Genomic DNA, 23,983 nt, shown 5'->3' with positions numbered 1-23,983 from the left:
CCACCAGGGGTTCTGGCACCCCGATACTTATCTGGGCCACGACAGCACCACTATTCATGCTAAGGAATGTGATGGGGGGGGGTTCGTTATTACTTAACAAGGCTCCCCTCATGAATGTAAAATCCTTGACCAAATTAAACTGCATATCTCAGCCTCTCTTCTGGACAAAATGTCTTCGAGGGGGCCCTCAGCAAAAGGGAAGAAGCCCCACCCCCGGGAGGAGGGGCAAGCCCCGGCCATGGATATCACACTACCACAAAATAATTAAATCATTTTATAACTGTAATTCCAATTTTCTTTTTGAATTACAATAAATGCAGATTCCCATGCAAATAAAAATACGAAAGTACTAGGGAGTCTAGAGGGAAATTAAAAACCAATTGTTCAGAATGTTTCCCAGTTGTAGTCAATCTGAACTAACATTTTTTGATCTGGTATTTAGAGGGCAAAGCTCCTCTGCACTGAGCTTTGCTTATATGGCTTCCTTGAGCAAACCCCAGGGAGCAAGCCCCAGGGAAACATGCTGAGAGCCTTCAGTTCTCCCTCCACCTTTTTTTTAAAAAAGCAATGAATTAAAAAGCAATGACTACCCTCTTCCATTACAAATCTGAAATTCATATTACCTGTTCCAATGATTATTACTTACTGGGATAAGAATATTTTTCAGGAGAAAGTGTTATATGTGGTATTCCACTGTGTGCCACTACATATTTGATACATTCAGTACAAAGCTAAAGAAACCTAGATGTATCATTAGTCTTCTGTAGTTGAGAGTGAGCTGCCTAGGGAACTGGAATGAATGAGCAATTTAAAAACTGCCTTGCATATTACTTCAGCTGGCTATCAGATGTCAGCAGATGGCTGAGTTCCATGAGTGGCAACCTCAGATACCGACTACACCTGACAGCTGATGGATTCCCACTGAGAGTCTCTCAATTCTTTTATGCCATAGATAACCTTATCGCTTAGACTGCGGTGCCCTCAGCTATGGCCCTAATTCCGATCAGGCAGCTGATCACTGCTGGGCCCCTGTCATCTCACCCCTCTTGGTTCTGCATCCTGAACTTATGAAAGTTACAAGTCCACAATTGTCAGTCTAGGGCATCAGGCAGCACTATCTGCTCGTTTCCCATTTCCCCAATCAGCAGATGACATGCTGGGAAGTCACTAATGAATATAGAAAAACTGGTTTTGTATAGTTCATGACCAGCATAGCTGTGATATCTGTAACTTTAAGTATTTGACATCACCCTATGAGTAGTAATAGTTTTAAATCCTCCCTAAATAAGGTTTTCAGAGGGGCAATTTTCTTCTGCGTTGGACCTAGGGCCTGCTTGATACCGTCATACATCCCCTTGATGTTGCCCCTGCCACAGGCGAGGTCATTCAGGATCGGACACAGCAGATGGAACGCTGGGTGCAGCACTACTCTGAGCTATATTCCAGAGAAAATGTAGTCACCGAAGAAGCGCTGAATAACATTGAGTGCCTGCCTGTGCTGGAGGAGCTTGACAGTGAACCAACCCTAGAAGAACTTCACGTGGCCCTGGACTCCCTTGCCTTTGGCAAGGCACCTGGAAAAGACAGCATCCCTGCTGAAGTCCTAAAGTGCTGCAAAGAGATCATCGTCACTGAGCTGCATGAAATCCTCTGTCTCTGCTGGAGAGAAGGTGGAGTACCTCAAGACATGAGGGATGCAAACATCATCACGCTGTACAAGAACAAAGGCGACAGGGTGACTGCAACAACTACCGTGGCATCTCTCTCCTTAGCGTTGTAGGAAAGTTGTTTGCCCAAGTTGCACTAAAGAGGCTCCAGGTACTTGCAGAGAGCGTTTATCCAGAATCACAGTGCGGATTCCGAGCCAACAGGTCCACCACTGATATGGTATTCTCCCTTAGACAACTGCAGGAGAAATGCAGGGAACAACGACAGCCACTCTTTATAGCCTTCATAGATCTCACGAAGGCCTTCGACCTGGTCAGCAAAGATGGCCTCTTCAAGATTCTCCCCAAGATTGGATGTCCACCCAGGCTCCTCAGAATCATCAGATCCTTCCACAAGGACATGAAGGGCACTGTTGTCTTCGATGGCTCCACATCAGACCCCTTTGACATCCGAAGCAGCGTGAAACAGGGCTGTGTTCTTGCACCAACCTTGTTTGGGATTTTCTTCGCTGTTCTACCGAAGCATGCCTTTGGAAATGCAACAGAAGGCATCTATCTCTGCATCAGGTGAGATGGAAAGCTCTTCAATCTCTCCAGACTGAGAGCAAAGTCCAAAGTCCAGCTGAAATGTCTGCGTGACGTCCTCTTTGCTGATGATGCAGCTGTCACTACCCATTCTGCCAAAGATCTCCAGCAGCTCATGGATCGTTTTAGCAAGGCCTGTCAAGATTTTGGACTGACGATCAGCCTGAAGAAAACACAGGTCATGGTTCAGGATGTGGACTCACCTCCCTGCATTACAATCTCTATGCATGAACTGGAGGTTGTCCATGACTTTGTGTACCTTGGCTCAACGATCTCCGACACTCTTTCTCTCGATACTGAGCTAAACAAACACATCGGTAAAGAAGCTACCATGTTTTCCAGACTCACAAAGAGAGTCTGGTCCAACAAGAAGCTGACGGAACATACCAAGATCCAGGTCTACAGAGCTTGCGTCCTGAGTACACTTCTGTACTGCAGCGAGTCATGGACTCTTCGCTCACAACAGGAGAGGAAACCGAACGCTTTCCACATGCGCTGCCTCCGATGCATCCTCGGCATCACCTGGCAGGGCAAAGTTCCAAACAACACAGTCCTGGAACGAGCTGGAATCCCTAGCATGTATGCACTGCTGAAACAGAGACGCCTGCGTTGGCTTGGTCATGTTGTGAGAATGGATGATGGGCGGATCGCAAAGGATCTCCTCTATGGAGAACTTGTGCAAGGAAAGCGCCCTACAGGTAGACCACAGCTGTGATACAAGGACATCTGCAAGAGGGATCTGAAGGCCTTAGGAGTGGACCTCAACAAGTGGGAAACCTTGGCCTCTGAGCGGCCCGCTTGGAGGCAGGCTGTGCAGCATGGCCTTTCCCAGTTTGAAGAGACACTTTGCCAACAGTCTGAGGCTAAGAGGCAAAGAAGGAGGGCCCATAGCCAGGGAGACAGACCAGGGACAGACTGCACTTGCTCCCGGTGTGGAAGGGATTGTCACTCCCAAATTGGCCTTTTTAGCCACACTAGACGCTGTTCCAGAACCACCTTTCAGAAAGCGATACCATACTCTTTCGAGACCGAAGGTTGCCAACATGAAATAAGGTTTTAATAGTGAAATGGAGTGATAAAGTTAAAGCAAAATACAACACATTCAATGTTTAAAGCAATATGACTGGAAATTGTGTTAAGGTAGCAGTAAAAGACTGTGATTGCCAACTGCTGCATAACATCGATGAAATGGAGCAGAAGACCCTTGTGCCCGCAAGCTGCCAAAGCCAGGCAGATCACAGGTGGTCAGCATCATGATAGCAAACTTTGAAGTAGGAAGCACAACTCATACAAACTGCTGTCTAATGTATCCACATCCAAGAGTTTATTTGATAAACTTTAAGACTAATGACATTATTTTGGCCACTAGCTGTTTCTAGCCCATCATCATCAACTGAACATATGAGGATAGTTATGCAAAGTTTTATGTCATTTGGATGGAAAACACTGGTGTTACAGGCATCAGAAGATTGGCTGAATTTCCCACTGAAATCAATGGCAAATAAAAATGAATTAGCAAATGAACTGAGTTTGAAAATTTATTTTATTTATTTATTTTAGAGATTTATATCCCACCTTTCTATTCAATTTAGAACACTCAAGGTGGCTCACAATTAAGAACAAATTAAAGACATAAAATATACATATATAAAAGACATTAAAAACAATAAAACAATAAAAATCTGGATCCCAAATTAAAATCCATTTAAAAAGTGCCATGCCCCCTGGTGTCAGCATAAAAGGCCTCCCTAAATAAAAAAGTCTTAAGCCCCCGCCAAAAGGACTAAAGAGGGAGCTGTTTTCAATTCCAGGGGAAGGGAGTTCCACAAATGGGGAGCCACCACTGAGAAGGCCCTCTTTCTTGCCATCATCCCCCTCACCTCTGCTAGTGGCGGCACAGTCAGAAAGGCCCTCTCTGATGACCTGAGAGGACGGGTTGGATTGTATGGAAGGAGGCGATCCCTCAAATACTCTGGACCCAAGCCACATAGGGCTTTAAAAGTCAAAACTAGCACTCTGAATTCAGCCTGGAAACGAACTGGCAGCCAGTGTAGCAGCCGAAGCAGCGGCCCGACTGAGACGAACCGATGAGCCCCAGCAACCACATGGGCCGCTGCGTTCTGCACTAGTTGCAGTTTCTGGACCGTCTTCAGAGGCAGCCCCATATAGAGCGCATTGCAGTAATCTAATCTGGATGTCACTAGGGCATGGGTCACTGTGGCAAGGTCTGAGCGACCCAGGTATGGTCGCAGCTGGTAAATCAGCCAAAGCTGAGCAAAGGCTCCCCTGGCCACAGCCGCTACCTGGGAATCCAGGAGCAGCTGCGGATTCAGGATCACTCCCAAGCTGCAGACCTGTTCCTTCAGAGGGAGTGCAACACCATTCAGAGCAGGATGATACCCGAGTCTTGGACTTCTGGACCAGGAGAACCTCTGTCTTATCAGGATTTAATTTCAGCTTGTTCACCTACATCCAGCTCCCAACAGCTTCCAGACAGCGGTCCAGAACTTTGACTGCCTCCTTGGAATCAGGTGGAAAGGAGAGAAAGAGCTGGGTGTCATCTGCATACTGATGGCACCCTACCCTGAACCCCCGGATGATCTCTCCCAGCGGCTTCATGTAGATGTTGAACAGCATGGGGGACAGAATGGAACCCTGCGGCACCCCATACCTAAGAGGCCAGGATGCCAAACAAGCATCCCCCAGCACCACCTTCTGGGATCTGTCAGCCAGGAAGGAGCAGAACCATTGCAAGACAGTGCCTCCAAGCCCCAACTCAGCCAACCGACCCAGAAGGACACCATGGTCGATGGTGTTGAAGGCCACCGAGAGGTCCAGCAGGACTAACAGGGACACACTCTTCCTGTCCATTCCCCAGCTCAGGTCATCTACCAAGGTGACCAAGGCAGTCTCTGTCCCAAACCCCGGCCTGAAGCCAGACTCAAAAGGATCCAGATAATCAGCTTCGTCCAGGACCCTCTGGAGCTGGGACACCACCACCTGCTCAATCACCTTGCCCAGAAATGAAATATTTGAGACTGGCCGGAAGTTGCTCAAATTAGTAGGATCCAGGGAGGGTTTCTTCAGGAGAGGGTGAGCCACTGCCTGCTTCAAGGTCGGTGGCAGAAAAGAAATCAGATTGTAATAATACAGAAATGAATCAAAGCTCCCCCCCCCAATCTTTCATTCTCAATCTTTCAATTTCAATCTTGTTTTCTCTTGTATAGTCCTAATACAAAGCTACTTATTCAGTCCATATCACCTTTATGCAACAATGTCATGTAAAGTTTGCTCATAGGGTCAAACTACATGCCCTATTAAATAGGTACATAACTTGATAAGGACATAGTTTGATCGCAGTATTCATTTTTAATCCTTTCCACGAGCACAGCAGTCCTGATGAAAATGCTCTCACAAACCATTATTTGTTTTGATAGAGAAGTTCCTACTGACTGCTGATTAAGTCACAAAACAGATGCACATATATACATAGTCAAAATCTATATTTGATGAAATATGTACAGTGGACCCTGCTTTATGATGGTAATCCACGACATCATAAAGACTCCATTGTATAGTAAAAAAAATTATAATGCAAACCCAATAATATATTATTTTTTGGTAATTTGTTCCAAGACCTCAGCTTGAACCACAGAACAAAAGTATTTCCCTGCCTAACAAGTTATTTCAAAGGTGCCTACTATGTTCAGTGGCCGAGTTGCTATAAAATGCTTGCAGCCGCCAATTGGTTTCTCTCTCATGCATGAGATTCTGTTTGCGTCAATCATAAGCCCATTTTACAGTGAATAACCTGTGGTATAGTAAGCCTTGTTTTGCCATGGAGAGTCCATTGTAAAGTGATTTGATCATGTTTTGATCATCAAGCAGGGATCTACTATACTTTGGCCCCAAGTTGAAAGTTAAAAGCACTATTCAGTTAAATTCAAAGGCGGAAATGATATCAAGCAGATGCTTTAAACTTGCATATAAAACAATTGCAGAGATTTTGAAATGTTTAACCATGACAGGGTATTTATGGACAGAGGTCTGTGGAATTTAAAAACATTAGCTAGTCACTTCTTATTTTAGCTGTAAGAAGAGTTTCACACATTACTAGTCACATGATAATATTAGTTATCACTTGACGTTTAAATGTGTGAAACAGCTGTCATCATTCATTCTGTGATTAATCATCACCTGTTAATGTCAACACTAGGAGACAAGCTGGGAAATGAAAAATCTATGACAGATTTGCTTTTTTTTTTTTTTTAACTTAATAGCTATTTCCTAACTTGAACATGAAAATTCACCTCTATGCTTTGTTCTGTGATAATTTTAGCTCATAACAGTTCAGCTACCCTGATATAGTCAATTGTATGAACTTGGTTCTGAATCTTTGCTAGGGAAAGCCCTGGTTGATTTCACACAACAACCTCTGTAACATTAAAGGGTTTTGCTATGCTTTGTGAATTATAAATTAAATTTCTGTGCCTACTTTTAGGGTACCAGTTTTATCATCTCTTCTTTACTGTCTGTGCAAAAAAACAAGCAAGACAAAAGACTTGGGATACAAATTGGGCCATTATATTGAAAAGCCAATCAAGAAATCCTGCAGCAAGCCAAGTTTCACAACTCCTCTACCCAGCAGTGAGGGTATCTAACCTGGGGGGGGGAGCAAACAAACACCTATTTGAGCAGGGGGTGAGGGTAGGGGCATGTGGAGCCTGACCCTCTGTGAGAGGGTGGTGAGGGTAGGGTGTGTGGAGCCTGAATCCCTGTGTGTCAGGGGTGAGGGTGGGTGTGGTTGACTTGTAAGGTGGAATGTAGATGGCTGGCAAGAAGTGTCTTAGAAGGAGCGTGGTGGTCTAGAAACTACTGGGATTAAAGCTTTTTTCCCCTGATAATTTAGCACATGTTTTGCTGCCCAACACTTTGTCCCCCCTCCCACAGCTGACTGAGAGCCCATCCTAACCAACTTTCCAGCACTGGTACAGCCACAATGCAGCCCCAAAGTAAGGGAACAAATGTTCCCATACCTTGAGGATGCCTCTGTGACTGCCTGCCCACCAAAGGATGCAGTTCACGCCCCATTGGCACAGCTACACCAGCCCTGAAAAATGGGATAGGATTGGGTCCTGAGTTGGAGAAGGTCCATAACTTGGGGGTTTCTCCTGGATTCATAGCTGATTCTAGATTCCCAGGTTGAGGCTGCGGTCAAGGGACCTTTGTCCAGCTTCAGTTGGTGTGCCGGCTGCAGTTATACCTGGATTGTTTGGACCTGGCCACAGTCTGGCCAATAGTTTTGAGGCTATTCAAAAACCAGATAGCTGCTAACTATCCTGCCAACAGCGGAGTCCTTCCAGTTTCCAAGAAGCTGAGCTCCTGCAATTTGCAAGCTTGTGGTAATAGAGAAATAAATATTTCAGCAACTTTTTCCTGTTTTTTTTTTCCCCCAAGTCCATCAATGACAGGTAGTGGGCTAGGGCTGCAATTCTAGCCTCACTTTCCTGGGAGTAAGACCCATTAAACACAATAGGACTTACTTCTGAGCAGACCTGGTTAGGCTTGTGCCCTAGGTCAGCTAAGTAACAGCCCAATCGTAAAATGATCTACTCAAAAGTAAAACCCATTATGTTCAATGGGGCTTATTCCTAGAAAAGTGTGCACAGGATTATAGCCTAAGCCCCTCAAGCCATGAGGCTATTCATTAGGACTGCCTCATTATGAGAAATGAATTGGTTTTTTGGCAAATAAATAAGTAAAATATTACTTGTAAATGAATAAAAAAAAATTTCTTTCTAGATCACTTTTTTTAGGTGGATTCCAATAGGGCATCATTTTAAAAAGTGGGTCCCGGTGTTAAAAAGTTTGAGAACTATTTAGGGGAAATATATCTCCCCACCTTGAGGGTCTTCCAGCTGCCTCAGATGCAGGATGGGCCATGTGGCCTCGCTGTGCCAGTGCAGTTTAGGATTGGGCTGCCCAATGCTTTCCTTTGCTCTTCTCAGCCTCTCCATAGTAGTGCTCCGAGAGACAAAATGCTTTTTCCACGAATAATTTTGCCATCAGCAGGGATACAGGAATATACATTGAATACTGCCTCAATGTTTCCAAGTACTTTATCTCAAACCAGAGACCATTTTTGCCATTGTATGGGCAGCGCTAACACTACAATGAATTTCAGCTTCTTTCTGCTTTACTGTAAGAATGCTCGATTCGTTCTTACTGACCTTATGGCCCACTTCAGCAAGCAACATGGCTCTTTTCAAAAGAGCTTTTACTTCCTCATCAAGAGATTGCACTTTACGCTCCCTCTTAGTATTTGAGTTATTGCTCTGAACACTTATTTGCTTTTTAGGAGCCATTTTTTAAACAGAAACAAAGGGTGCACATGAGAAGTGAATGAGTGAGACATGAGGTGAACAATGCTCATACAGCACGGAGAGGCTGAGGATCTGTGAAATGGTGGGAGGCTACAGTAGGCTACATAGCACTTTATTCATATGAATTCATCATAGTGCAGCCATCTGTATCTGCGGATTTGGGACCCATGGATTTCACTATCCACGGACCCTGAACCCATGGGGTTGCCACGACCAGAGTTGTGTTCTGGAGGGTGTTATGAACACCTCTGGAGGGTGTTTTAAGGCCCACTGAGGCCACGCGTGGCCTTCACAGGCCTCAGAAATTCTTCAAGGGCCTCTGGAAGGCCAAAAACGGCAACTTGTGGTTTTTGGCCCAAAACAGGAAGTTGTAATTTTTGGCCTTCCTGAGGCCTTAAAAGGCCTTCTGAGGGCTGGGGTGGTCCTCATCATCTGTGGGCTTTGGCATCCATGAGAGTTCCATTCCCAGAACCGATACAGAGGGCCCACTGTATTTTCGGTCCATGGTTGGTTAAATCTTGGATGTAGAACCTGCAAATATGGAGGGCTGAATGCATGTCTAAGACCTAATTCTCTCACTCATTTTACTGATTTGAAAGTACTGGCTTTAAAAATTCCCATTATCCAACGAAAGCACCATAATTTTTCCCCCATTTTAAATGTTTTGTGTAGTATGGAAGACAGTTTCCCTGGAAGAATACGACAGCGAAGAAACCAGCAAGACCTTTACGTTGAAAACAAATTCCACTGGAGATGGAAAATGCTAATGAAGTTGGACAGGCAGAAGGAAAAAGAAATATGAACTGACCATTGATTGATTTACCATTGACTACAAGTTGAAATGACTCAAATCACTAAGGATTTATGCAGGACCGACTGTGCAGCATTCATGTGTAAAATCTTGGAAGCAAGTCTTGTTGCAATGCACTTGGGGGCATATCTATATCTATTTGTAGCATTCTAAGCTTACTGAAGACTCATTCCATGCTGTACTTGTACATACATTACGACATGGTACAGGTATGTGGAAGTACAACATTCAGAATGTGCGATCAAACTCTTACTGTACATACCTGCATTTACTTCACTATATTTATATCACTATATTCATGTTTTGTTAGTACTATTCAATTTAATGAAATTTAATTCATTAAACTCAATTTATATCACTATATTTATATCACTATATTCATGTTTTGTTAGTACTATTCAATTTAATGAAAGGCTTCATGCTGTCAAGTAAGATTGCTTCAATTCCTCACTGAAACAACAGAATGGAGCACAGCCTCCATTATTAGGGATGGGGACAGTGGTAAGACACTCAAACATTTTGCTTGGTCGTCTACTGCGTTTCCAATTTTTAAAAAGAGTAAAATTTCATTATGAGAATCTCTCATGCTTACTGAATTTCAAAAGTGAGGAAGGGGAAGATTATGGGAAGGGGAATTGGGAGTTCATATTTGCTCTGGCACTCCTAACTCCTGGCAGCAGACCTGACCAGAGTTAGAAATACTAGGAGTGAGTATTTCTACATTGGTAGAAATAGTATTAGAAAAAGAAGATACAGAAAATTCGTTACTGTATCTATATAATTGAAAACACATTGCAGTGCATTTTCTTAATTACAATATTTATATGCCTGCTTTCATTCCTATCAAAGGGATCACTAAAGTAGATCACATCATCTCATAAAAATAGGGGGAAAACCAATCAAATTCAAATATTAAAATCGATCAGACACATATATGTGAGCAAACGTATGAGACCAAACCAACAAATTTAATGTTCTTAGCTTAAAATAGGTCTTGTCAATATATGTAACACATAAAGTGGCACAATCCTCAGATTATAGAGTTGACGGGAGTATTTCAGATTGTAGATAAGAAATCAGAGTTTGAATGCCCCCTTTTTTTAAAAAAAAGATCCACCCTTAAAACTAAAATAAAATGAGCCCAGCAGGGAGAAAGGTTCTGGACAAGCCCATTCCCTTTCCAACTGCAGGATTAAAAAGAAAGAAAGAAAAAAGGACAGAAGCATATAAAACTGTGGCTCCCCCACCTGTAGTCCAAAATTGTATAATCCATTCTTCCATCTCAGGAGTCTACCCTCTCATTCCATCCTCATTCTACCGCATGTGCAGACTAAGCTTTAGCTAGTTAAGCAGATCTTTCAACTCCTACCATGACTACTGCATACCAATGAACTTTGCATTATATACAAGTTAATAGATTTAGGTCCAAAAACTTTTTTCTCAAGCATTCAACTATGAAAAAAGATTTCAGAGTTTTTTCCCCACAGACCTCTGTTTTAAGGATTAATTGAGAGACTATTCAAATCTTGCCTGCACAAGAAAGGCAGGCAAATAAAATACGTTTGTCAGCTACTTTGAGCCACTGTCTACAGTGTCTGCAGTGAAAACTGAACTTCTTGCTTCATCTAACCCTGACACCTACGTATCCTCCAATGAAAAGAATACAACATATTTTGGTTCAAGTGAAATTTAACAATAGTAACAATCATCCAGCTCAATAATATAACAAACTCAGCATTTTTCATGTGTTAATAATTATTTCCCAGCCATTTAAATGGGTGCTACATCTCAAAACTACAACAAAACTCATGCTGAATTTCAATTTTTTTCAACTAAAAGAAAACTAACATGTAGCTTTTCATGCATTGTTTAGTTCCAGTGAATGTGTCTTATTTGGGAAGTTTAACTACACGTTCCTCAAAAGGCAGGTAACAAAACCTGAAAGCTTCTTTTGTTAGAAAGAAGGAAATACAAAGGGGGTAATTTTCAAAGGGGAGGCAGTAACCATCCAATCCTGAACATAAGATACACTAGTGGACCCGTGAGTTCTGCTAGTGCAGTGATCTCCAAACCGGAAACCGCTGTGTCCTGAAAAAGCCCTCCCTGTTCAGAGTGGTTCTGCTGCAGCTCTGCATTTCTTTCAAGCTGATCTGGGCAGAGAATGGGCAGAGAATAAACGAATTAGTTTTTGGTTGAAATATTGGTATAAAATACATCATTAGAAGCCAGAACTGCAAGACTATGCCTGATTTACTTTGGCCATGTCATGTGTGCAAATTCACTAGATAAGTCAATGATGTTAGGAATTGTTGGTGGAACAAGAAGAAGGGACAGGCAAAAAATACGCTGACTTGATACCATCAAAACAGATACAAAGATGAACGCCCAACAATTGAAAGAAACTGTGCTTGACAGGGTAGCATGGAGAGCTCTTGTCTACAAAGTCACCAAGAGTCGGACATGACTGAATGGATAAAACACACACACACACACACTGGTATATGTCTTATGGCTCTTATGGCTGGCTGGGTCTGCGTTGACCCCTCTGTGGGACAAAAAATGGAGCAAAGGAACAAATGTTCCCTTACCCAGCAGAGACCTCCACGGACTACCCCCCTACAGGATCCAGCGTGAGTTGTTTTGATGTGGCTGCCTCAGTGGGGGGGAAGCAAAAGATTGGGCTGTCAACCACATCTTCATCAGAAATGCAGAAAACACTCTCTATTAACCCCTGCTAATTGGGTAAGAGGCACTTTTTCAAGTGGGTGCTCCTTTTTTTTAGCAGGGGGAGAGTAACTGGCCCATCTCACCCCAGCAGTGTCTGTTCTAGTGGCTGTCTGCTGGTATTCTTTTGCATCTTTTTAGATTGTGAGCCCTTTTGGGACAGGGAGCCATTTAGTTATTTGATTTGTCTCTGTAAACCGCTTTGTGAACTTTTAGTTGAAAAGCGGTATATAAATACTGTTAATAATAATAATTAATAACAATATTACGTAGATTTAAATCCAGTGACAAAAATAGACAACATATTCTTGATCTTGCTACTTTTTCCTCATAGAATAAGTCTAATACAATGATTAGAGGCGATTGAAAACAGCAACATTTATTTTACTCAGAAGTAAGCCCATGGTGTTTAGTAAGACTTAGGCTGTAATCCTATCTTACTCAACAGAACGAAGCACTTCTAAGGATGATTCATCCATGCCCATTCCAGCATGGGCTATAACAAATGGAGAGCAAACACAAGATGAAATTAAACTGGCATTTCAGGGGTACTAAAACAGCACCATAGATGAATAAAAACATGTCAAATGCAATGTCATTCATATAGACTTTTGTGAAATTTCTGGACTGGAGCTCATACTTTTCAGGCTTCCCTGGTTCTCTCTTACCTTCCAGATTCAAAAGTGAACCACGTTGAGTCACGCCCATATCTCCTCAGAGAACTGAGAGGCCACATGACCAGCTTCACTTTAGCATTGTGGATATCCCAGAGATAGATGTTTTCATGTGTGATCTGCATTGTACATTCCCCATAGATATCTAAATTTGGTGTAGGCATAAGGTATACGTTGAATCGTTCTGAGGGGAAAAAAATGAAATATGAATGAAACGGTGAAAATTGTGAGCTAGCTTGAATTGTTACCATAATTCCCATTCAACCTAATTGCAGAAGTATACAAATAATAAATCCACTTAAAACACTTCAGCCTAACTCTCACAGATGATCAGACTCTGTTTTATTCATAATATATCTGGAAGCACAGCCAATATCTCTTCATCATTGGTAACAGATGCTCAGTGATATAATGGAATAGTTAAATGTGGTCTATTGTCAGTGACCTTCACAAAATGACAACATTAGCTTCTTTCTCAGTACATTAATAATGTCAATTAGCAAGCTATGTTGACTGACTATATCAAAATGAATCTATTTCTCAAAGTAACAAAAGCAGCACATTTCATTAAAATGTATGCTAAACCCCCCCCCCCCCCAATAAAAATAAAACAATAGAGCTGTTTTTCCTTTGGAACTATGGAATCCAGTGCTGGCCCATCCATACATTCACCTGAAGTGAACTGCATAGGTAGCAGATTGTGAGGGGTCTGAGGGGTATCTTTCACACTGAGTCTGCTGCCGCCGCCACCTCCTTCCAAACTGCCACCAATCCATTATTAAATTATTTTTTTTTATTTTTCCATAAACACATAAAACATACACATACAAAAACACATACATACAAACACTGAGATTGCAGGATACCATATACCAATTAATTAATAATTCACTCTATCAATAATTTCTTATATCTCTTAATATAAAAAAAAGGAAAGAAAACAATTATAAAAAAGAGCAAGGGATATACAAAAAATACATATTCATTTCTAAAAACCTTGTTTCACATTCTATGTACGTCACCATTTCATCATCATAATTATCTCTCCCCTTCTTTCCCCATCATTCTTTGTTCCTTCTTTCAATAAACTCTTAAACTCTTTTATTAATACAACTTATTTTAATACAAATTTACTACTAAATACTTATCATAAATCTAATTATAAACAAATTTACCAAACCACTCATATGTTACATATCCATTGCTTTCTAAAGTTTACTTTCTACCTTCATATCATTTCCCCATCTATAAATTTCAAAACAATATCAAACAAATTTAAATCTTCATCAAAATTAATTCATCAAAATTCATCTAAATCTAAATTCATAAAAATTAACCTATAAAATACAAAATCTTAAACTCTTTTATTAATACAACTTATTCTAATACAAAACTATTACTAAATACTTATCATAAATCTAATTATAAACAAATTTACCAAACCACTCATATGTTACATATCCATTGCTTTCTAAAGTTTACTTTCTACCTTCATATCATTTCCCCATCTATAAATTCCAAAACAATATCAAACAAATTTAAATCTTCATCAAAATTAATTCATCAAAATTCATCTAAATCTAAATTCATAAAAATTAACCTATAAAATACAAAATCTTACTCTTTTATTAATACAACTTATTCTAATACAAAACTACTACTAAATACTTATCATAAATCTAATTATAAACAATTATAAATCCATTACTTTCTAAACTTAACTTTCTACCTTCATATCATTTCCCCATCTATAGACTCCAAAACAATATGGAACAAATTTAAACCTAGGTCATCAAAATTAACCTATAAAATACCTAGATATATTTTTCCTCCTCTCAAATCAATTATTACACCACTACCAAATCGTGTCATTATCTTGAATTCAAATAGCAATTTAAATCTTGCATATCATCTCTAAACCTTTTTCCATCTTTTTTTACTGATAAACTTCACAAGCATGTCTCTTAAGAGTTCATGCTTTGATATACATCGTCTTCTTATTCCTGCCAATAAATCCAGATCCTGGCAGGTCATCTCCTGCTCTTGGTCAACTATGCTTGTTGGTTGACATGTCTCTTCCCCATTCTGGTCCAATACCATTTGGGTACTTATCTTCCAGTCTGCCCCATCTTTCTGTATCTCCATTAAAATTGTCATTTCAACTTGTTTGGTCATTATTCTTCATGGTTGTAGCTTTAACTTCCGTTTCATTAAGCTTATTTATCTGTTGGCTTAGGGTTTCCACACTAATTTGGATTTGGAAAATTTGGATCACTTGTTGTCGACTCATATCAAGCAAATATTTCAACTTTCGTTGTAATAGATTTTCCCAATTTGTTCCTGATGAATCCATGATTTTTCCCTTACAGTTTTCTTTTAGTCCACTAGACGTCCTGGGCAGTCTCTTTGCTATGGAATGCAAACATTTAGTTTCCCACAGATGCCGACCAAACAATGTTCAACTCACCACTCAGTGATAAGAAATCCTTCCGCACTCAAATAATCCAGAATTCAACAACCAATAAAATTTATATCCCATACAGGGTTGCAGATTTGTAAACTTATATTCATAAAGTTATACTCCATATAGTGCCAAAAACTCAAATGTCTCTTCTCAGATTTAAAAAAACAACGGTGAGGTAGAGGAATCCTCCCCCCTTCTCCTTTTTCCAAAGTCAGTTGTTTAAAGCTGGGATTTGCATAACACAAACAGCACTTACTTTGTTCTTCCAAGTATCTTCTTTCAATAGTTGGTATCTGTTTCAGTAGATGGTATCTCCACAGGGGTTTGCAGTTAGTCGTGATTTCACGTCTCCTCCCCCACTGCCTTGAACGGCCAACTCCTGAGAAGCAAGCACCACGGCTGGGCTCCAACCTACTCAGGTATCACCGTCAGGATGACTAAACCTCTCCTGGCAAAGTCATCGGATCTCCTGGACCCGCAGTAATAGATGTGAGAAACAGGCTGAAATCTGGAGCCCCGGAGATCGTGCCTGTTCAGTTCACTGCATCGCCCCCCCCCCAAACTGCCACCAATCCAAATGGAACTTGAGCATGAAGCAGAGCATGAAGCTCAATTGAGCATGAAGCAGATCATTCCCCTCCTTAGCATGCTCTGCATGCTGCAGGATTTCTGGGTTTCACTGCAGCGCATGTGTGTTTACATAGTTGTTTTTAGCACAGAGGTAGCAGATCTGAGGTGGCATCAGGTGGTGATCCAGGTCACACAGCCCCTCATGCTAAATATGTTCAGCACACAACAGCTTGGAAGGGTGTGGTTCAATGTGGCATCACAGCCCGCTGGGTCGATGTGTGGGGAATGAGAGAGGTGCACAGGCCATGAACGTAACCTTTCTACACACCCTGCAGTATCTTTTCTCACAAAAATTGGGTAGGTTCACAGCCACTAGAAAGGAAAGGAAGTAAAGTTTTGTCCAAACTAGAATAAAACTTAAGTGCCATTTCTTACCCCACCTCTATATTTGCGTATGCCCAAAAGATTGGGATTCCCTCAGCACAGAAGCCAATGACTACAGGAGCCATATCTGGAGTTAAATGACCAGGTAAACACCAACTTATTAGCACCCACACTTGCCAACGATACAACTAGCCTTGGGAGGTTGTCAGAGGCATACTTCTTTGCCCTGGACAGAAAGACTGGACATGTGACTTGTACAAATTAAGATATGTGTATTAAGAGAAGATAAACACAAAAGGAGAATGGGTAATGGCAAAATAGATACTTGCAATTTGGTTTTTGCTTTTTTTTAAACAGGTCATTGAGTGAGAGGTTAAATAATATCTTTAACACATTTAATTAGACCAGTGCTTCTCACACATTTAGCATTGGGACCCACTTTTTTGAATGAAAATCTGTCAGGACTCACCGGAAGTAATGTCATGACCGGAAGTGACATCATCAAGCAGGAAAACTTTACAATCTGAGGCTACAATTCTACCCACATATATCTAGGAGTAAATCCCATTGTCCATCATTGTTCAAAGAATATACATAGTAGCTTGTTAAAAGTACATGTCTGTAACATTTCCCCAAATGCAGTAGCGTCAAGTCTAATATATTAAAAATAAAATATTGAAATGAATGGGGACCCACCTGAAATTGGCTCATGACCCACTGTTTGAGAAACACTGAATTAGATAATGGTCCTAGCTTAAAGTATCACTTATGTTAATTTCAGTTTCCTTATGCACCTCTAGGGGGAGGTGGAGGGATGGTCAGTAGCGAAGAGATAACCTTTGTTCAGAGGTGGAATTAAAGCACTCAGATTCAAACTTGACTATACCTTTTAAACAATGGGGATTATTTTTTAATCCCCTGGGGGCTGGGGATAAGAATAGGCCCTCAGTTTGACTGTACTTGCCGTAAGAGGCACCTAAACAGCCACCAGGTAGATGGGATTGTTAGCCTGGGAAGGCAGCTCATCTGAGAGAAGGAAAACTCTGATCCCAAACCTCCACTGCCTTGTGGCTACATCCAGTTATGGAAAAGGCTTCAGGAGTCAACCTCGAGGCAAAATCCGGAGCCGGAGTCACTGAGGCAGTTCATGACTGAGCACAGTCACGTTCTGGCAACTCCTGCGACGCCGCTTGAACCAACAGTATTGGCCTCTGCCTTTCCTTTGGACCATTTCAGTGACGTGGAGAGGGGGTATTTGCTGCATGGGAAACAGTCTATCCTCCATATCTACTTTACCCAGGCTTTGTGCACTGGAGAGGACACTCTGTTCCAGAACCACCATCCAGAGCGCAATACCATAGTCTTCCGAGACTGAAGGATGCCAACAACTACACCTTTTAAGAGCAATACCTAGCACTAGATCCTACTGTTTTGATTGGTTATTACAAGCTGGGGAGGCTTAGTTAGGCCCACTGTACTTTCCTTTGGCTATGGTTAGAAGGGTGAACTTGTCCAATGGAAAGGTAGATGCCAAACTCAGCAGGGTGCTGTGCTTTATCTCTTGACCACTTATTTTCACCTGGCCAGATCCAAATTCTCTAGTGTTTCCAAAACACGTCCTAGTGAAGCTTTTTCCTGTGTTTCTGCAGCTGACAGAAGTCAGAATGTTAGACATGAACTATGCTGACTCACCCCAAGAAAAATGGAATTTTCTAATAAGGCGAGGGAGACCCCATTCTCCATACAGGGGAACAAGTTTTAATTGGGAAACATGGCCAGGAGAAGGGCTTATATCCCTGTCCCTCAGTGCTAAGGTTTTAATAATGTCACTCTGGATGTATGCATCTATAACTATATCTGAACATAAGAACATAAGAGCAGCATCACTGGATCAGGCTATAGGCCCATCTAGTCCAGCTTCCTGTATCTCACAGCAGCCCACCAAATGCCCCAGGGAGCACACCTGATAACAAGAGACCTGCATCCTGGTGCCCTCCTTTGCATCTGACATAGCCCATTTCTAAAATCAGGAGGTTGCACATACACATCATGGCTTGTAACATGTAATGGATTTTTCCTCCAGAAACTTGTCCAATCGCCTTTTAAAGGCATTCAGGCCAGATGCCATCACCACGTCCTGTGGCAAAGAGATCCACAGACCAACCACACGCTGAGTAAAGAAATATTTTCTTTTGTCTGTCCTAACACTCCCAACACTCAATTTTAGTGGATGTCCCCTGGTTCAGGTGTTATGTGAGAGTGTAAAGAGCATCTCTTCCCATGCATAATTTTATACATCTCAATCATGTCCCCCCTCAGGCGTCTTTTTTCTAGGCTGAAGAGGCCCAAACGCCGTAGCCTTTCCTCATAAGGAAGGTGCCCCAGCCTAGCAATCATCTTAGTTGCCCTCTTTTGCACCTTTTCAATTTCCACTATATCCTTTTTGAGATGTGGCGACTAGAACTGGACACAATACTCCAGGTGTAGCCTTACCATCGATTTGTACAATGGCATTATAATATTAGCCGTTTTGTTCTCAATACCTTTTCTAATGATCCCAAGCATAGAATTGGCCTTCTTTACTGCTGCTGCACATTGGGATGACACTTTCATCGACTTGTCCATCACCACCCCAAAATCTCTGTCACAGACAGCTCAGAACCCATTAGCTTATATGTGAAGTTTTGATTTTTTGCCCCAATGTACATGACTTTACACTTATTTACATTGAAACGCATCTGCCATTTTGCTGCCCATTCTGCCAGTTTGGAGAGATCCTTGTGGAGCTCCTCACAATCACTTCTGGTCTTCACCACTCGGAAAAGTTTGGTGTCGTCTGCAAACTTTGCAACCTCACTGCTCATCCCTGTCTCCAGGTCATTTATGAAGAGCTTGAAGAGCACCCGTCCCAGGACAGATCCTTGGGGTACACCGCTTTTCACTTCTCTCCATTGTGAAAATTGCCCATTGACACCCACTCTCTGTTTCCTGGTCTTCAACCAGGTCTCAATCCAGGAGAGGACCTGTCCTCTAATTCCCTGACTGTGGAGTTTTTTCAGTAGCCTTTGGTGAGGGACCATGTCGAACACCTTCTGAAAGTCCAGATATATAATGTCCACGGGTTCTCCCGCATCCACATGCCTGTTGACCTTCTCAAAGAATTCTAAAAGTTTTGTGAGGCAAGACTTACCCTTACAGAAGCCATGCTGATTCTCCTTCAGCAAGGCTTGTTTGTCTATGTGTTTTGAGATTCTATCTTTGATGAGGCATTCCACCATCTTACCCGGTATAGATGTTAGGCTGACCGGCCTATAGTTTCCCAGGTCCCCCCTCTTTCCCTTTTTAAAGATCAGCGTGACATTTGCTATCCTCCAATCCTCTGGCACTGTGGCTGTTTTGAGGGACAAGTTGCATATTTTAGTCAAGAGATCAGCAACTTCATTCTTCAATTCCTTGATAACTCTAGTGTTAGTTAGTTACTTACTTACTTAGTTAGTTACTCTACAAATAACTCTGTATCTATCCTAGTGAAATATCCCAATCAGACAGATCTTATACCCTATTTAGTTTGGCCACATTGTATCTAACTATGTTATAGAGACTCCCTTTTCTACATGCAATCATTTTTTCAAGTAGATCTTGAGCCCCAGCTCAAGCATCATATTATTAAAGCTACAGGATGTGACTGTTAGCACTAGGTCACATATTTCTACTAGCACAATTAATTTTATGTGGGGGTTATGTTTTTGCACATTGGTGTGTTTTTCAATAATTAAATTAAAAATCAAAAGGAACACACACAAAGCCGGCCAAACATACAGGAGTATTGGGAAGTTTTACTGTGTTATTTCATAAATTAGTGTGCATAATTTTCAAAGCATGTTATTTACACCCACTGTTTAGCTGGCACAACTCCAAGGGGACCCAGGTCAGAGAAGTGAGGTCAGCGAGAGGAACAGAATATCAGTGGTGCCACTACCACTGATATCCCAGCCTAAATCCGCTCTTTCCCTGACCTAGTCTCCTCCCCATTCCTCTGCCTCTCTGCCCTGTTCCATCTCCTCTGTCTCCGTCCTGACTTACCAGTGCTGGGGAACATGCTGGCACACCACGATAGCCGCTTCCAGCAGCACCCTGCTGTTCTAAAAGGGTGTGCTGCCTTTTCAGACAGCCATAAAGAACCTTATATTGCCAGAACACTAGTTCTGGTAGCAAAAGGCCTCCTTTGCATTGGAATGAAAAATGTTTAAATCAAACACATGTAAAATGAGAGGTACCTGTAATGCTTTAAAAAAAGTCAGTCTTCATAAAATTGAAATAGACTGCAACTCAATACTGAGAGTTTACTGCTCTGGATAATATGGTTTAGATCCATCCAGAAGGTAAGCATGACTTTCCCATTATAGGGTGATGTACAGCTTGAAATCAAGTCCAATGGCAAATGACTCATCGACCGTGTATCTGATGCCAACTCAATAAAATGAAAAACATTTAGATCCAATTTCTGAATGTCTCAGTTATTCAAGGCTATCATTCTGTGTCTTTAATATTATGTAAGTGACAAGAACATTCAGATGTGTCTGAATGTGTTTCTCACTGATGTCTGCAGACACTTATGTTTCATGGGCATTTTTTCACAATTTTCTACTGAATAAACCCTATGGCGCATTGGGAAAAGAATACCAACAGCAGACAGAAAAGCAATTATATGGAAACAATGACAAGAAAATACACAACAATATTTTCAGTAATAGTACTACATAATATGGCACAGTTAATTGCTGGAAAATTGTTATTGGTGATGTGTATAGTTATTGGTGAACTGGATTGTGTCTGGTTTTGAATACCAGACTTCAAATACAGTAAAAAAAAGCAGAAGAATATTCTGGGGAGAGCAAACAACTCACCCTCTACAGTTGATGGAATCAGGAGAGACTGCGCACATTTGGAAAGGGAGATCATTTTCAATACTAGGGGTTTGAACTGCAATCTCCCAGCACCACCTTCAGGGACTTACCCTCCAGAGAGCAGTAGAGCTACAGCAGCACAGTGTCCCCCAATTTGGCAAGGCAGACCAGAAGGATAGTTGGATGATGGTATTGAAAGTCATGGGCAGTCCAATCCTACCTAAATATCCATGTGGCAATGCAACAACACTGGCATGGCTTCTACTGCATCCCATGGGGGATTTCAGCTGCTGGAAGTCTCCTTATTTGTCCCCTTGCCCAGAGATAAGCCCCAGCAGCTATTATGAGGGCAACTGAGACCTGCACCAGCTCATTCACTGGCACAAGTTCGTGTTGCTCTATGAAGGTGGATCAGGCCCAGGAAGGGGGTTGGGATTTGGTGTGCGCTGCCACTGCCAATTCCACCTCATTCTGATACACCCTCCTCCCTGTCCCATTCTGTCCATCCCCTCTCCTGTTCTGCCCTCCCCCTGCCCAATTCAACCCTCCCCACATCCCTCCAACCCCCTGCATAGGCTCAGGGCCCATGAGAAGGGGGTTAAGAGGGTAATTTGTATCTGGATTCAGGGTCAAAAAAGCAGCCAAAGGAGGGGCCCCAGAAATTTCCTGGGATCTTACAATTAACTATCTCACCCAGACTTGCTGCCCATATACTACTGTTGGGGCACTACTGCAGGCATATGACAGTGGCTGATGCCACAAGCCATATACACCAGGCCCAGGAATGTATACATGACATTCAACACAGTGTCAATTCTGGGAGAAACTGGTCTGCCACAGTGGCTCTTCGGCTTGTGGATTTGCTAACCATGAAGGAGTGCATAGGTGCTCAGGGACACAGCTGTGGGACTACAGCTGCTGCAGAAGCGAGTTTTGAGACACACATGCCATTTTCCATTCTACTGTGAATATAACGACAATGATGGTAATTTTCTGCATGATTTCCTATATTTAAAAGATTTCAGAGAGACTTATGAGTGTGCTTGTTTTCCATATTACTGTATCTAGCTGCCAATGCCACATTGGTTAGTAGACCTAGGTTCCAAAGAGTTTCCCAGATGTCTTCTCTCCCTCCCCCACCCTGTTTCACCCTTCCTGCCCACCCCATCAACATCCTCTCATGCTCTGTTTCATCCCTCCCTTTTTGCGTAGGGGCCCAAAATAAACTTTGTATCCCCTGATACAATTTATTTCAGACACAGGGTGGATTAGAAGCGGGAGGGAAGCGTTCCAGGACAGGGGGACAGCGGGCAGAGGGCATTCCAGGGGGCAGGCGTGCAGGGAGCGGGAAGTGGGGCCGAGACTAGGTAGTTATGCCAGATCCCAACCCCATTCCCTGAGCAGCACGGAGAGGCTCTGTTCTCCTTGGACTTGTCAAACCTCCTGGCGCAGGTCTAAGGAGACCCATTAGGACTGTGGTGGCTTAGCCGGGGGTAAGTAGAAGAGTTTCCCCTTGCCTGTAACTGAGCCTATTCTGGCCCCAATCTTGCGCTGGATACAGCACAGATCTCCTGGCTGCCTGTTCCAGCACAAGATAGGATTGCACTGTAAATGACTCCCTGTTCCAAAAGGGCTCACAATCTAAAAAAGATGCAAAAGAATACCAGCAAGCAGCACTAGAAAAGACACTGTGCTGGGGTGAAGGGGAACAGTTTCTCTCCGCCTGCTAAACATATATGAGGAACACCACTTGAACAAGTGTCTCTTGCCCAGTTAGCAGGGAATATTCTGTATATGACAAGATGAAAGATCCCACATGGCAATACTAAACTTGTCATTCTCAGTATTTTTTCTGTCTCAGTCCATTTAATTTTGTCCAACTGATGCTTCCTTAGCTGATTCACTCAATGTCACAGCTATTCACCCTCTACTCTGAGGCTATATTTCTCATTAATCACAGTAATGGGTGTCAATCTCACAACAAGTTGTTTAAGGCTAAATCCTAAGTGATGAAAGTGATGTATCCACGGCAGAATATTCTGAATTCGTGTTGTGCAGTTTGGGTTTTCACTGTTATTTGCATTATCTTTCTTGTAGCCAACTAAATGTGTACAACCATTTAGTTGGCTACCTGGGCTGTCTCTCATGGTTGTCTGCCTTCCCCCTAGACTAGCTTCTTTATGCAAAATACATTCCTCATTCAAACTGTTCTGCTGTGCATCTCAAACAGTACCTGACTATAAAACAAACAAACAAAAGGGTAAAGAGAAAAAAGGTCCAGGAATGGACATAAGGACATGAACAAACAGGAAAAGCAGTAATAGTCCTGGGGTGAATGTGAAATGAATGCTGCGATGCTGTAAATTGAATTTTATTTGTCTCCTCTTCAGAATTATTCTGAGCATGATAAATTTAAAGCCAGTCAAGATCCATAGGGGTGTTTTTAAGCATGCCAAAAGGCATAGTTATATACAGTTGTATAATCAGAAGTTCAAATATTTTGGCATGTACAAGTAATAGTGCGGTTCTTTATATCAAGTCCTTGGGGTTTCTTCGGAACATCATTACACACAGTATATACAATATTCATTGTGTTAGCACAAATGCTGATATTTATACTTAAGAATGAAGCAGTGCAGATAAATCCTAACACGCACTTCTTTCTTTCTTTCTTTCTTTCTTTCTTTCTTTCTTTCTTTCTAAGAAAAAAGTCTGTTGTCAATGTAAAAAGGAAATGCAGTGATGTGTACCATGAAATGCCCTCAAGGGATGGATGGATAGATAGTAAGGAAAGAAAATAAAAAAAACAAAACA

The 23,983-nt window shown here is 42.0% G+C and overlaps 1 protein-coding gene across 1 annotated transcript in view; it reads right to left on the bottom strand.

Moving 5' to 3' along the window:
- The window catches only part of DOK6 (docking protein 6), a 272,774-nt gene that overhangs the window by 75,357 nt on the left and 173,434 nt on the right, over positions 1 to 23,983 (bottom strand). Inside the window, exon 5 of the mRNA XM_066625263.1 lies at positions 12,839 to 13,028. Coding sequence (XP_066481360.1) covers positions 12,839 to 13,028 — 190 coding nt within the window. The remainder of the gene's footprint in view (positions 1 to 12,838; positions 13,029 to 23,983) is intronic.

The sequence above is a fragment of the Tiliqua scincoides genome, chromosome 4 (assembly GCF_035046505.1).
Source record: "Tiliqua scincoides isolate rTilSci1 chromosome 4, rTilSci1.hap2, whole genome shotgun sequence".
In the NCBI taxonomy this organism is placed as follows: Eukaryota; Metazoa; Chordata; class Lepidosauria; order Squamata; family Scincidae; genus Tiliqua; species Tiliqua scincoides.
This window is presented reverse-complemented; position numbering and strand designations above follow the sequence as displayed.